Below are 16,028 nucleotides of genomic sequence, written 5' to 3'. Positions count from 1 at the left end.
ATAGTAATATATATAGTAATATGGCCACCCTTCTCCTCAGTGATGATATAGTAATATATATAGTAATATGGCCGCCCTTCTCCTCAGTGTGATATAGTAATATGGCCGCCCTTCTCCTCACTGTGATATAGTAATATATATAGTAATATGGCCGCCCTTCTCCTCAGTGTGATATAGTAATATATAGTAATATGGCTGCCCTTCTCCTCAGTGTGATATAGTAATATATATAGTAATATGGTCACCCTTCTCCTCAGTGTGATATAGTAATATATATAGTAATATGGACGCCCTTCTCCTCAGTGTGATATAGTAATATATATAGTAATATGGCCGCCCTTCTCCTCAGTGATGATATAGTAATATATATAGTAATATGGCCGCCCTTCTCCTCAGTGTGATATAGTAATATATATAGTAATATGTCCGCCCTTCTCCTCAGTGATGATATAGTAATATATATAGTAATATGGCCGCCCTTCTCCTCAGTGTGATATAGTAATATATATAGTAATATGGCCGTCCTTCTCCTCAGTGATAATATAGTAATATATATAGTAATATGGCCGCCCTTCTCCTCAGTGATGATATAGTAATATATATAGTAATATGGCCGCCCTTCTCCTCAGTGTGATATAGTAATATATATAGTAATATGGCCGTCCTTCTCCTCAGTGATAATATAGTAATATATATAGTAATATGGCCGCCCTTCTCCTCAGTGATGATATAGTAATATATATAGTAATATGGCCGCCCTTCTCCTCAGTGTGATATAGTAATATATATAGTAATATGGCCGCCCTTCTCCTCAGTGATGATATAGTAATATATATAGTAATATGGCCGCCCTTCTCCTCAGTGGTGATATAGTAATATATATAGTAATATGGCTGCCCTTCTCCTCAGTGTGATATAGTAATATATATAGTAATATGGCCGCCCTTCTCCTCAGTGTGACATAGTAATATATATAGTAATATGGCCACCCTTCTCCTCAGTGTGATATAGTAATATATATAGTAATATGGCCGCCCTTCTCCTCAGTGTGATATAGTAATATATATAGTTATATGGCCGCCCTTCTCCTCAGTGTGATATAGTAATATATATAGTTATATGGCCGCCCTTCTCCTCAGTGTGATATAGTAATATATATAGTTATATGGCCGCCCTTCTCCTCAGTGGTGATATAGTAATATATATAGTAATATGGCCGCCCTTCTCCTCAGTGTGATATAGTAATATATATAGTAATATGGCCGCCCTTCTCCTCAGTGTGATATAGTAATATATATAGTAATATGGCCTCCCTTCTCCTCAGTGGTGATATAGTAATATATATAGTAATATGGCCGCCCTTCTCCTCAGTGGTGATATAGTAATATATATAGTAATATGGCTGCCCTTCTCCTCAGTGTGATATAGTAATATATATAGTAATATGGCCGTCCTTCTCCTCAGTGATGATATAGTAATATATATAGTACCAAGTGCAGGAAATGAACAATGCAGGTTAAATATATAAACCACTTCGTATTTCATACAAACCGCACCTATAAATGTATAGATAGTCTCAAAATAATACCAATAAGGGTACCGTCACACTAAGCGACGCTGCAGCGATAGCGACAGCAATGCCGATCGCTGCAGCGTCGCTGTGTGGTCGCTGGAGAGCTGTCACACAGACCGCTCTCCAGCGACCAGCGATGCCGAGGTCCCCGGGTAACCAGGGTAAACATCGGGTTGCTAAGCGCAGGGCCGCGCTTAGTAACCCGATGTTTACCCTGGTTACCAGCGTAAAAGTTAAAAAAACAAACAGTACATGCTCACCTGCGCGTCCCCCAGCCTCTGCATCCTGACGCTGACTGAGCTCCGGCCCTAACAGCACAGCGGTGACGTCACCGCTGTTGCTTTCACTTTCAGTTTAGGGCCGGCGCTTTAGTGTCAGGAAGCAGAGGCTGGGGGACGCGCAGGTGAGTATGTACTGTTTGTTTTTTTAACTTTTACGCTGGTAACCAGGGTAAACATCGGGTTACTAAGCGCGGCCCTGCGCTTAGTAACCCGATGTTTACCCTGGTTACCAGTGTAAAATATCGCTGGTATCGTCGCTTTTGCTGTCAAACACGGCGATACACGGCGACCTAGCGACCAAATAATGTGCAGACCTTCTAGCAGCGACCAGCAATTTCACAGCGGGATCCAGATCGCTGCTGCGTGTCAAATACAGCGATATCGCCATCCAGGTCGCTGCAACGTCACGGATTGCTGGCGATATCGCCTAGTGTGACGGTACCTTAAGGGTTTGTGAAGATGAATAGAAGAATACTATGCGTGGATTAATGGTTCAAAGTGTCATAACAGATCCGTATATATCATCAGCTGCTAGAAGTATACATAAAAATTGCCAGTAGTGCAATAATAATAATATTACACTACTGGCACTTTATACACGTAGGATTTGTTATTTATCTATAACCTTTTAGCGGTATGAGACTATTCAACCAGTATATATACTATTAATATGACTTGGTAAACAATTTTTTGACCTCTGGATATCTGTCCGCCTTTATATATTTAATTCTGCATTGTGTGCCTCTAGTGAGACATTGACATTGATCATTGATATTGTATATGGTAGCATTTATTTGGAGTTTACATTCTTTGCACTACTGGCACTTTTTATGTATATTTCTAGCAGCTGATGATATATACGGATCTGTTATGATACTTTGAACCATTAATCCACATATAGTATTCTTCTATTCATCTTCACAAACCCTTAGGCAGCCCTCACACTAGCAGGATTTGGTCAGGATTTTACATCAGTGTTTGTAAGCTAAAAAACAGGAGTGGAACAAATAGAGGAAAAGTATAATAGAAACATATGCTCCACTTCTGCATTTATCACCCACTCCTGGTTTTGGCTTACAAATACTGATGTAAAATACTGACCAATACTGCTAGAGTGACGGCGGCCTTAATGGTATTATTTTGAGACTATCTATACATTTATAGGTGCGGTTTGTATGAAATACGAAGTGGTTTATATATTTAACCTGCATTGTTCATTTCCTGCACTTGGCACTAGGATTGTTATCTATCTCTTGTCTATTGCGTCTTATTTAATTACAAAATTAGATTTGATTGTTTGAATACAATTGTTAGAATATTTTTCCTCCAAGTGTCAGCGTCAGTCAGGGCCATAGTCATGCTCCACATTGGTGTCTACTTTAGCACGCCCTGACCATCAGCATATATACAGTCCGATTGTCTCACTTGCCTGATTCTCCAAGGCCTCTTCTAAACACAGAGACACTTTGTTATGTGTCTGTTCCCTCCGCTGCAGAGGGGGAATCTCGAACCATCTCCGCTGCGGTCTCCCATGCTGCTCCAGCCGCAGTGGAGCCTGCTCAGTAGAGACGTCGGTCCCAGCGCCTGGCTCAGGCTGATACTGTGCGGCAGGTTACTTCTGTCCTTCCAGGCTCAGCCATTGTAACCAGCACTGATCAGCAGCGAGCAGGCATCCCTGGGACTAAGTCCTGCTTTTCTTCTTCTGAGCATGCCCAAGGGACGACCTCTCATTGGAAGTCGGGGGTCACATGCTCAGGTCCTGTAGCAGCTCCTATAGGACCACTAGGAAGGTCCTGGAGAACTTCTGCTATAAAAGGTTCGCATGGCCGCACGGCCATGCGCTAGTATAAACGTATTAATTTGTTTGTGTGGATGTATGCCTGTCGATGGATGAAAGCTCCGAATCATTCTCATCCCTAGTGTTGTTGACTGTTTCCGAATGGTGGAAGCTACCTACCGCCTGACAGTGCTATCCCGCACAGCTAGCACACGATATAGAGTCTGATATCAGTGACCACCAGTGCGGCGCCGTGCGCTAATAGAGCGCTTTCCTGGCCCAAGTCTGGGTGGTTAGTGGCGTCCGCCTGAGCAGCACTGCACGCACTCTTGTGCAGTAAATTATTATTTCTGTTAATCTCTGACACCCCAGTAGCGGTGTCGCGCGCAAGAGGTCTACAGGAACTCTTTCCCTGAGTCTTGGGACAGAGTTCTGTGACTCTTTGCTTGAGCTCTTTGTGCGGTACCGCGGCCCTGTGACAGACGCAACAGGGTTCGCTTCCTTCATATCGGGTGAAGCTAACCCGTGTGTGTATCCACATTATACCGCCATATAGTCCGTCATTACTCAGCAGCAGGTTCCATCTCTACACGGTGGACCCAGGGCTGCGAACGCACCTTATACCATCCTTCTAATTATTTGGTGCGTTCCGCTAGCCCTAACACACTTCTTCCTCGGTTTTAGCGCATACAGAGACATTTCAAACTTTAACTGAAGAACTTTACTTGTTTGCAATCGCAGCACGTCCACATCAGTTACAGCTTCAACACAGAGTTCTGCACCATTCACATTCTTCACTTTCCCTGTGCTCTTCCTTATGTCCTCCAGATTGCACCTGGGACGTCCTGTCCCACACAGTACCGCAGCATCCTCCCTGTCTGGCTTGACTACCCTTAGGAATTCCCTTGTCCGTGCCACTCCAGACATGAAGGCATCTGCCCAATTAGCAAGCTGCCACTTTTTTTGGCAGCGACCTGTGTTACAGTCCCATATATTGCTCCATATAGTATAATGAGCCCCATATATTGCTCCATATAGTATAATGAGCCCCATATATTGCTCCATACAGTATAATGAGCCCATATATTGCTCCATATAATATAATGAGCCCCATACATTGATCCATTCAGAATAATGAGCAGCATATAATGCTCCATACAGTATTATGGGCACTACATTTTGCTCCATACATTATAATGGGCCCCATATATTGCTCCACATAGTATAATGAGCCCCATATATTGCTCCATCTATATATATAATTGTCTAAGGGTTTTTCCGTCTGTCTGTCTGTCTGTCTGTCTTTCTGTCTGTCTGTCTGTCTGTCTTTCTGTCTGTCTGTCTTTCTGTCTGTCTGTCTTTCTGTCTGTCCTGGAAATCCCGCGTCTCTGATTGGTCGAGGCCGCCAGGCCTCGACCAATTAGTGACGGGCACAGCATGGCAACGATGATGTCATAATGGAAATCCCGCATCTCTGATTGGTCGAGGCCGCCAGGCCTCGACCAATCAGCGACGGGCACAGTATCAACGTAGATGTCATAATGGTTGCCATGGCAACGATGATGTCTTAAAGGTTGCCTTGACCAATCAGCGACAGGCACAGTCTGCCGCGAATTCTGGAATAATCATTGTCCATATACTACGGGGACATGCATATTCTAGAATACCCGATGCGTTAGAATCGGGCCACAATCTAGTATAGTATAATGAGCCCCATATATTGATCCATACATTATAGTGAGCCCATATATTGCTCCATCTATATATATAATTGTCTAAGGGTTTTTCCGTCTGTCTTTCTGTCTGTCTGTCTGTCCTGGAAATCCCGCATCTCTGATTGGTCGAGGCCACCAGGCCTCGACCAATCAGCGACGGGCACAGCATGGCGACGATGATGTCATAATGGAAATCCCGCGTCTCTGATTGGTCGAGGCCGCCAGGCCTCGACCAATCAACGACGGGCACAGTATCGACGTAGATGTCATAATGGTTGCCATGGCGACGATGATGTCATAAAGGTTGCCTCGACCAATCAGCAATGGGCACAGTCTGCCGTGAATTCTGGAATCATCATTGTCCATATACTACGGGGACATGCATATTCTAGAATACCCGATGCGTTAGAATCGGGCCACAGTCTAGTATAATATAATGAGCGCTATATATTGCACCATACAGAATAATGAGCCCCATATATTGCTCCATTCAGAATAATGAGCCCCATATAATGCTGCATACAGTATTATGGGCACCACATTTTGCTCCATACAGTATAATGAGCCCCATATATTGCTCCATATAGTATAATGAGCCCCATATATTGCTCCATATAGTATAATGAGCCCCATATATTGCTCCATATAGTATAATGAGCCCCATATATTGCTCCATATAGTATAATGAGCCCCATATATTGCTCCATATAGTATAATGAGCCCCATATATTGCTCCATATAGTATAATGAGCCCCATATATTGCTCTATACAGTATAATAAGCCCATATTTTGCTCCATTCAGAATAATGAGCCACATATATTGCTCCATATAGTATATGAGCCACATATATTGCTCCATTCAGAATAATGAGCCCCATATATTGCTCCATACAGTATAATGAGCCCATATATTGCTCCATACAGTATTATGGGCACCACATAGTGCTCCATACAGAATAATGAGCCCCATATATTACTCAGCCTCTTTCTGTGTCTTGCTCAGTAGTGGTCAGGGTCAGTCTGTTACAACACGTATCTGTTCCTATCTGTAAACCATTAATATGCTGCTAGATGATGATGATGGATTCATGTTAATGACCATCAGCTGTTCTATGTGTTTAAGCAAATGAAGAATTAAAAAAATAAATGAAACAGATTTAAAAAAACAGACAAACATCAGTGCCGAGCAGCGAACCTTCTTTTTGACAGTTTCCTGACAATAAGAATATTTTCAACACTATTGAGAATAAGAACAAATAAAACAAAAAAGCACATGGAGGAAAAATCCTAACAGTAAATGCAATGATGGGTGCTGTAATCTGACATGTGTGGGATGTCTCAGATACAGACCAGCAGAAGTCACCAGTTTACCTTGCTTGTCCATGTCACATAGCACGTTGGTGGCGCTCCCACCACTAGAGGTCAGTATGGTATAGACGCCGGAGCTGCTGATCCCGCTGTTGTACAGACTGGCGCAGTCGGAGTGACACGGCTTCATGTATTTCATTGCTGCAAAAGGAGCAAAAATACTGAAAAACAGCAGAAAATCCAACTGAAGATGAATGTTTATTATTAATTCATCCAATTAATGCAATTTCTAACTAATAAAAAAAGTCTAATTCTGAAAAACCTACCGTAATTATTATCTTAAACTATATATAGATTGATAGATAATAGCTAGATAATAGATTAAAGGTAGATAATAGATAGATAATAGATTGATAGATAATAGATAGATAGATAATAGATAAATGATAGATAGATAGATAGATAGATAGATAGATAGATAGATAGATAGATAGATAGATAGATAATATATAGATGATAGGTAGATAATAGATAGATGATAGATAGATAGATAATCTATAATAGATGATAGATACCAGATTTATAGATAACAGATAGATATAGAAAATAGATTATATAGTGCTGTATTACATTCCATGGGCAGCATTTTATTCTATGGGTCTGCCTTATACTCTATGGGGCTGCATCATATTCTATGGGGCTGCATTAGATTCTATGGGGCTGAATTATATTCTATGGGGTGCATAACATTCTAAGGGGCTGCATTATATTCAATGGGGCTTATTACAATCTAGGGGGCTGCATTATACTCTATGTGGCTGCATTACATTATTTGGGGCTTCATTACATGCTATTGGGCTGCATTATACCCCATGGGGCTGCATTATTTTATGGAGCTGCATTTTATTCTATGGCGCTGCATTACATTCTATGGGGCTGCATTTTATTCTATGGTGCTGCATTACATTCTGTGGCACAGAATTTTATTCTATGATGCTGCATTACATTCCATGGTGCTGCATTATACTCTATGGGGCTGCATTATTTTCTATGGGGCTGCATTACATTCTATGGGGCTGTATTATATTATGTGGGGCTGTATTATACTCTATTGTTCGGCATTACATTCTATAGGGCTGCATTACATTCTATGGGGCTACATCATACTCTAAGCGGCTGCATTGCATTCTATGGGGCTGCATCATACTCTATGGGGCTGCATTATATTCTATGGGGCTGCATCATACTCTATGGGTCTGCATTACATTCTATGGGTCTGCATTATACTCTATGGGGCTGCATTACATTCTATGGGTCTGCATTATACTCTATGGGGCTATATTATACTTTATGGGGCTGCATTACATTCTATGGGGCTGCATTATACTCTATGGGGCTGCATTACATTCTATGGGGCTGCATTATATTCTATTAGGCTGCATTATGTTCTATGGGCTGCAGTACATCTTATGCAGCTGCATTATACTCTATGGGGCTGCATTATATTTTATGTGGCTGCATTGCATTCTATGGGGCTGCATTATATTAAGTGGGGCTGTATTATACTCTATGGATCGGCATTACATTCTTGTTATGATCTGGTGGCCTAGGAGCAGCATAAGACGTACTCTGGAGAAGGTGGTACCTGTACTGACCGCAGACCCTGAACCTAACACCGCAACTAGAAGTAGCCGTGGAATGTACCTAGCGCTCCCTAGACATCTCAACACAGCCGGAGGATTAATTACCCCTAGAGATAGAAAAGGGAAAACTATCTTGCCTCAGAGAAAATCCCCAAAGGATAGGCAGCCCCCCACAAATATTGACTGTGAGAGGCGAGGGAAAAAACATACACAGACTGAAATCAGAATTTAGCAAAGGAGGCCACTTCTAGCTAAATAGAAAGGATAGGACAGAGTACTATGCGGTCAGTATTTAAACACTAGAAAATATCCACCACAGAAAATACAAAAACTCCACAGCTAACTAAAGATATGGAGGGTATATCTGCATCTCCAGAGATACCAGCTTGGCTAAACAAATCCTTATACAGACCAAGCTGGACAAGACAAAAACATGGAAAAGAACTGAACAATAAGGCCACAGCATGTGGACAGCAAAAAATCAAGGCCAGAACTTATCTTTGTTGAAAAGAACTGCAAAGCAGGAGAGACCAGGCAGAGATGTGAATCCTCCAGGAACAATGGACAACTGGCACTGACTAAAGGGTGAAGCAAGACTAAATAGCCCAGTCAAAATTGTACAAAGTGAACACACCTGATAAATGCTGCGATTCAGAGACAGCAGCGCTACCACTTACAACCACCGGAGGGAGCCCAAGAGCAGAATTCACAACACATTCTATAGGGCTGCATTACATTCTATGGGGCTACATCATACTCTATGGGGCAGCATTACATTCTATTGAGCTACATCATACTCTATGGGGCTGCATTACATTCTATGGGGCTGCATCATTCTCTATGGGGCTGCATTATACTTTATGGGGCTGCATTACATTCTATGGGGCTGCATCATTCTCTATGGGTCTGCATTATACTTTATGGGGCTGCATTACATTCTATGGGTCTGCATTATACTCTATGGGGCTGCATTAGTATCTATGGGGCTACATTATACTTTATGGGGCTGCATTACATTCTATGGGGCTGCATTATATTCTATGGGGCTGCATTACATTCTATGTGGCTGCATTATGCTCTATGGGGCTGTATTACATTCTATGGGGCTGCATTATATTCTTTAGGGCTACATTATACTCTGTGGAGCTGAATTTCATTCTATAGGGCTGCATTACATTGCAATAAAGGGGTGTCCACATGGGATGCATTGAGAGAGTACAATGTAATGGCTGCATTATACTCTAAGGCAGCATTATATTCTATGGGGCTGCTTTATACTCCATGGCGCTGCATTATACTCTATGGAGCTGCATTACACTCTATGGGTCTGTATTATACTCTATGGGGCTGCATTTAATTCCATGGTGCCACATTACATTCTATTGGGCTGCATTACATTCTATGGAGCTGCACTATATTCTGTGAGGCTGCATTATATTCTATGGGGTTGCATTATACTCTTTGGGGCTGCATTATATTCTGTGAGGCTGCATTATACTCTTATGGGGCTGCATTATTCTTTTATGGTGCTACATTATGTTCTATGTGTCTGCATTATACTTCTATGGGTCTGCATTATACTCCTATGGGGCTGCATTGTATGTTGTGAATTCTGCTCTTGGGTTCCCTCCGGCGGTTGTTGACAGTAATACAGTTGTCCCTGGGTTGCAATCCTGGGCAGGTGTCCCTGCTGATTGCAGCTCTGACTGGGATATTTAGGTGTGCAGGATTCATTAGCCCTTGCCAGTTGTCCATTGTTCTTGGAGGTTTTGCATCTCTGTCTGGTTCCTCCTGCCCTGCTGTCAAATCAGCAAAGATAAGTTTCTGGTTTTTGTTTCTACAGCACACATGTTGTGTGCTTTACAATTCAGTGCTATTCATGGTTTTTTCTTGTCCAGCTTAGACTGTGTTTGGATATTTTCAGTCAAGTTGGATTCTCAGGAGAAGCAGATATACATTCCATGTCTTTAGTTAGATGTGGAATTTTTGTATTATCTGCTGTGGATAGTTTTAGGGTTTTAATACTGACCGCTTAGTATTCTGTCCTATCCTTTCCTATTTAGCTAGCGTGGCCTCTTTTGCTAAATCCTGATTTCTGCCTGCGTGTGTCTTTTCCTCTAATACTCACAGTCAATATTTGTGGGGGGCTGCCTATCCTTTGGGGTTCTGCTCTGAGGCAAGATAGAATTCCCATTTCCATCTATAGGGGTATTTAGTCCTCCGGCTGTATCGAGGTGTCTAGGATGTGTTAGGTACACCCCACGGCTACTTCTAGTTGCGGTGTCAGTTTAGGGTTTGCGGTCAGTACAGGTTCCACCTACTCCTGAGAAAGTTCCATGCGGCTCCAAGGTCACCAGATCATAACAGTACAACTGGGGGCCAACAATGAGTTAAATGCATCTCAGAAGAAGGGAAGAAAGGTGTTGAGCCATTTTTTTTTCTGTAGCCTGCTTGGTCTTTTCTTCCCTCTTTTTCTCTGGGTGACTGAGGAGTCTTGTGCTAGCATGGATGTTCAGGGATTAGCTTCTTGTGTAGACCAGCTTGCTGCTAGGGTACAGGGTTATTCTGATTATATTGTTCAGACTCCAGTTTTAGAGCCTAAGATTCCTACTCCTGATTTGTTTTTTGGGGACAGGTCCAAATTTTTGAGTTTTAAAAACAACTGTAAACTGTTTTTTGCTCTGAGACCTCGATCCTCTGGTGATTCCATTCAGCAGGTTAAAATTGTCATCTCCCTGCTGCGTGGCGATCCTCAGGATTGGGCATTTTCCCTGGAATCTGGGAATCTGGCCTTGCTTAATGTAGATGCCTTTTTTCAGGCTTTAGGATTATTATATGATGAACCAAATTCTGTGGATCAAGCGGAGAAGACCTTGTTGGCCCTGTCTCAGGGTCAAGAAGCGGCAGAATTGTATTGTCAGTAATTTAGAAAATGGTCTGTGTTGACCAAATGGAATGATGATGCTTTGGCGGCAATTTTCAGAAAGGGTCTTTCTGAATCCGTTAAAGATGTTATGGTGGGGTTTCCCACGCCTTTCGGTCTGAGTGATTCTATGTCTCTGGCCATTCAGATTAATCGGCGCTTGCGGGAGCACAGAACTGTGCGCGCTGTGGCGTTGTCCTCAGAGCAGATGACTGAGCCAATGCAGTCTGATAGGATTCTGTCTAGAACGGAACAACGGGGATTCAGACATCAGAATAGGTTGTGTTTTTATTGTGGCGATGCTTCTCATGTCATTTCAGTCTGCCATAAGCGTACCAAGAGGATCGCTAGTTCATTTACCATCAGTACTGTACAACCTAAATTTCTGTTATCTGTGTCCTTGATTTGCTCATTGTCATCATTTTCTGTCATGGCATTTGTGGATTCAGGCGCCGCTTTGAACTTAATGGACTTTGAGTTTGCCAGGCGTTGTGGTTTTCCCTTACAGTCTTTGCAGAACCCTATTCCTTTAAGGGGCATCGATGCTACACCTTTGGCTAAAAATAAATCCCAGTTCTGGACACAGGTGACCATGTGCATGGCGCCAGCCCATCAGGAAGAGTGTCGATTTCTGGTGTTGCATAATTTGCATGATGCTATCGGGCTGGGTTTTCCGTGGTTGCAGATACATAATCCTGTGTTGGATTGGAAGTCTATGTCTGTGACTAGTTGGGGATGTCAGGGGGTTCATAATGACGTTCCTTTGATGTCAATCTCCTCTTCTTCCACTTCTGAAATTCCAGAGTTTTTGTCTGATTTTCAGGATGTATTCGATGAGCCCAAGTCCAGTTCCCTTCCACTGCATAGGGACTGTGACTGTGCTATTGACTTGATTCCAGGCTGTACGTTTCCTAAGGGCCGACTTTTCAACCTGTCTGTGCCTGAACATACCGCCATGCGGAGTTATGTTAAGGAGTCTTTGGAGAAAGGGCATATTCGGCCATCTTCTTCACCGTTGGGAGCAGGATTTTTTTTTGTTGCTAAGAAGGATGGTTCCTTGAGACCCTGTATTGATTATCGCCTCTTGAATAAGATCACGGTCAAGTTTCAATACCCTTTACCTCTGCTTTCCGATTTGTTTGCTAGGATTAAGGGGGCTAGTTGGTTTACAAAGATTGACCTTCGGGGGGCATATAATCTTGTTCGTATTAAGCAGGGTGATGAATGGAAAACTGCGTTTAATACGCCCGAAGGCCATTTTGAATACCTTGTGATGCCATTCGGGCTCTCTAATGCTCCATCTGTTTTTCAGTCCTTCATGCACGATATCTTCCGGACTTACCTTGATAAATTCATGATTGTATATTTGGATGACATTTTAATTTTTTCCGATGATTGGGAGTCTCATGTGAAACAGGTCAGGATGGTATTTCAGATCCTTCGTGATAATGCTCTGTTTGTGAAGGGGTCTAAGTGTCTCTTTGGAGTGCAGAAGGTTTCTTTTTTGGGCTTCATTTTTTCTCCCTCATCTATAGAGATGGATCCGGTTAAGGTTCAGGCCATTCATGACTGGATTCAACCCACATCCGTGAAGAGCCTTCAGAAATTTTTGGACTTTGCTAATTTTTATTGCCGTTTCATTGCTAACTTCTCCAGTGTGGTTAAACCCTTGACCGATTTGACGAAGAAAGGCGCTGATGTGACGAATTGGTCCTCTGCGGCTGTCTCTGCCTTTCAGGAGCTTAAACGCCGATTTACTTCTGCCCCGATGTTGCGTCAACCGGATGTTTCTCTTCCGTTTCAGGTTGAGGTTTACGCTTCTGAGATTGGGGCAGGGGCCGTTTTGTCTCAGAGGGATCCTGTTGGTTCCTTGATGAAACCGTGTGCCTTCTTTTCCCGTAAGTTTTCGCCTGCTGAACGCAATTATGATGTCGGCAATCGGGAGTTGTTGGCTATGAAGTGGGCGTTTGAGGAGTGGCGACATTGGCTTGAGGGAGCTAAGCACCGTATTGTGGTCTTGACCGATCATAAAAATCTGATTTACCTCGAGTCTGCCAGGCGGCTGAATCCTAGACAGGCTCGATGGTCCTTGTTTTTTTCCCGTTTTGATTTCGTGGTCTCGTATCTTCCGGGTTCTAAGAATATTAAGGCTGATGCCCTCTCTAGGAGTTTTTTGCCTGATACTCCTGAGGTCCTTGAACCGGTCGGCATTCTGAAAGAAGGGGTGATCCTTTCTGCCATTTCCCCTGATTTACGACGGGTTCTTCAGAAATTTCAGGCTGACAAACCTGATCGCTGTCCAGTAGGGAAACTAAACAGTTCCTGATAGATGGACTAGTAGAGTGATTTCTGAGGTTCATTGTTCTGTGTTGGCTGGCCATCCTGGTATTTTTGGTACCAGAGAATTGGTTGGTAGGTCCTTTTGGTGGCCTTCTTTGTCACGTGATGTGCGCTCTTTTGTGCAGTCCTGTGGGACTTGTGCGCGGGCCAAGCCTTGTTGTTCCCGTGCTAGTGGGTTGCTTTTGCTCTTGCCGGTCCCTGAGAGGCCCTGGACGCATATTTCTATGGATTTTATTTCTGATCTTCCGGTTTCCCAGAAGATGTCGGTCATCTGGGTTGTTTGTGACTGGTTCTCTAAGATGGTCCATTTGGTGCCTTTGCCTAAATTGCCTTCCTCTTCTGATTTGGTTCTGTTGTTTTTTCAGCATGTGGTTCGTTTGCATGGTATTCCGGAGAATATTGTGTCCGACAGAGGTTCCCAGTTTGTTTCTAGGTTTTGGCGGGCCTTTTGTGCTAGGCTGGGCATTGATTTGTCTTTTTCTTCCGCATTTCATCCTTAGACAAATGGCCAGACCGAGCGAACTAATCAGACTTTAGAAACTTATCTGAGATGCTTTGTGTCTGCTGATCAGGATGATTGGGTGGCTTTCTTACCATTGGCCGAGTTTGCCCTTAATAATCGGGCTAGTTCGGCTACCTTGGTTTCGCCCTTCTTTTGTAATTTTGGTTTTCATCCTCGTTTTTCTTCGGGGCAGGTTGAGCCTTCTGACTGTCCTGGTGTGGATTCTGTGGTTGAGAGGTTGCAGCAGATTTGGGCTCATGTGGTGGACAATTTGGTGTTGTCTCAGGAGGAGGCTCAACGTTTTGCTAACCGTCGTCGCGGTGTTGGTTCCCGGCTTCGGGTTGGGGATTTGGTCTGGTTGTCTTCCCGTCATGTTCCTATGAAGGTTTCTTCCCCTAAGTTTAAGCCTCGCTTTATTGGTCCTTATAGGATTTCTGAGATTATTAATCCGGTGTCTTTTTGATTGGCCCTTCCGGCTTCTTTTGCTATCCATAATGTCTTCCATAGATCTTTATTGCGGAAATATGTGGTGCCCGTTGTTCCCTCTGTTGATCCTCCGGCCCCTGTGTTGGTTGATGGGGAGTTGGAGTATGTGGTTGAGAAGATTTTGGATTCTCGCTTTTCGAGGCGGAGGCTTCAGTACCTTGTCAAATGGAAGGGTTATGGCCAGGAGGATAATTCTTGGGATTTTGCCTCTGATGTCCATGCTGCTGATTTGGTCCGTGCCTTTCATCTTGCTCATCCTGATCGGCCTGGGGGCTCTGGTGAGGGTTCGGTGACCCCTCCTCAAGGGGGGGGGTACTGTTGTGAATTCTGCTCTTGGGTTCCCTCCGGTGGTTGTTGATAGTAATGCAGTTGTCCCTGGGTTGCAATCCTGGGCAGGTGTCCCTGCTGATTGCAGCTTTGACTGGGATATTTAGGTGTGCAGGATTTATTAGCCCTTGCCAGTTGTCCATTGTTCTTGGAGGTTTTGCATCTCTGTCTGGTTCCTCCTGCCCTGCTGTCAAATCAGCAAAGATAAGTGTCTGGTTTTTGTTTCTACAGCACACATGCTGTGTGCTTTACAATTCAGTGCTATTCATGGTTTTTTCTTGTCCAGCTTAGACTGTGTTTGGATATTTTCAGTCAAGTTGGATTCTCAGGAGAAGCAGATATACATTCCATGTCTTTAGTTAGATGTGGAATTTTTGTATTATCTGCTGTGGATATTTTTAGGGTTTTAATACTGACCGCTTAGTATTCTGTCCTATCCTTTCCTATTTAGCTAGCGTGGCCTCTTTTGCTAAATCCTGATTTCTGCCTGCGTGTGTCTTTTCCTCTAATACTCACAGTCAATATTTGTGGGGGGCTGCCTATTCTTTGGGGTTCTGCTCTGAGGCAAGATAGAATTCCCATTTCTATCTATAGGGGTATTTAGTCCTCCAGCTGTGTCGAGGTGTCTAGGATGTGTTAGGTACACCCCACAGCTACTTCTAGTTGCGGTGTCAGTTTAGGGTTTGCGGTCAGTACAGGTTCCACCTACTCCTGAGAAAGTTCCATGCGGCTCCAAGGTCACCAGATCATAACAATTGTACTCCTGTGGAGGCTACATTGTGCTATATGGAGCACTATGGGGTTGCGTTTTACTATATGGAGGACTATGGGGTGTATATTATACTGTATTGAGCACTTTGGGGCACATTATACTATATGGAGGACTATGTGGGTGCATTATATTATATGGAGGACTAAGGGATGTGTATTATACTGTATGGAGGAATATGGGGTGTGCATTATATCATGTGAAGGACTATGGGGGTGCATTATACTATATGGAGAACTATCGGATGTGCATTATACTATATGGAGGACTATGGAATGTGCATTATACTTTATGGAAGACTAAGGGGAGTGCATTATACTATACTGAGGACTATGGGGTGTGTAGTATACTATATAGAGGACTATGGGGTGTGTATTATATTA

General features: G+C 43.2%; 1 protein-coding gene across 1 annotated transcript in view; it reads right to left on the bottom strand.

The window, feature by feature from the left end:
- The window catches only part of LOC143804064 (angiopoietin-4-like), a 44,342-nt gene that overhangs the window by 19,909 nt on the left and 8,405 nt on the right, over nucleotides 1-16,028 (bottom strand). Inside the window, exon 3 of the mRNA XM_077281803.1 lies at nucleotides 6,719-6,876. Coding sequence (XP_077137918.1) covers nucleotides 6,719-6,876 — 158 coding nt within the window. The remainder of the gene's footprint in view (nucleotides 1-6,718; nucleotides 6,877-16,028) is intronic.

The sequence above is a fragment of the Ranitomeya variabilis genome, chromosome 2 (genome assembly GCF_051348905.1).
Source record: "Ranitomeya variabilis isolate aRanVar5 chromosome 2, aRanVar5.hap1, whole genome shotgun sequence".
NCBI lineage: Eukaryota > Metazoa > Chordata > Amphibia > Anura > Dendrobatidae > Ranitomeya > Ranitomeya variabilis.
This window is presented reverse-complemented; position numbering and strand designations above follow the sequence as displayed.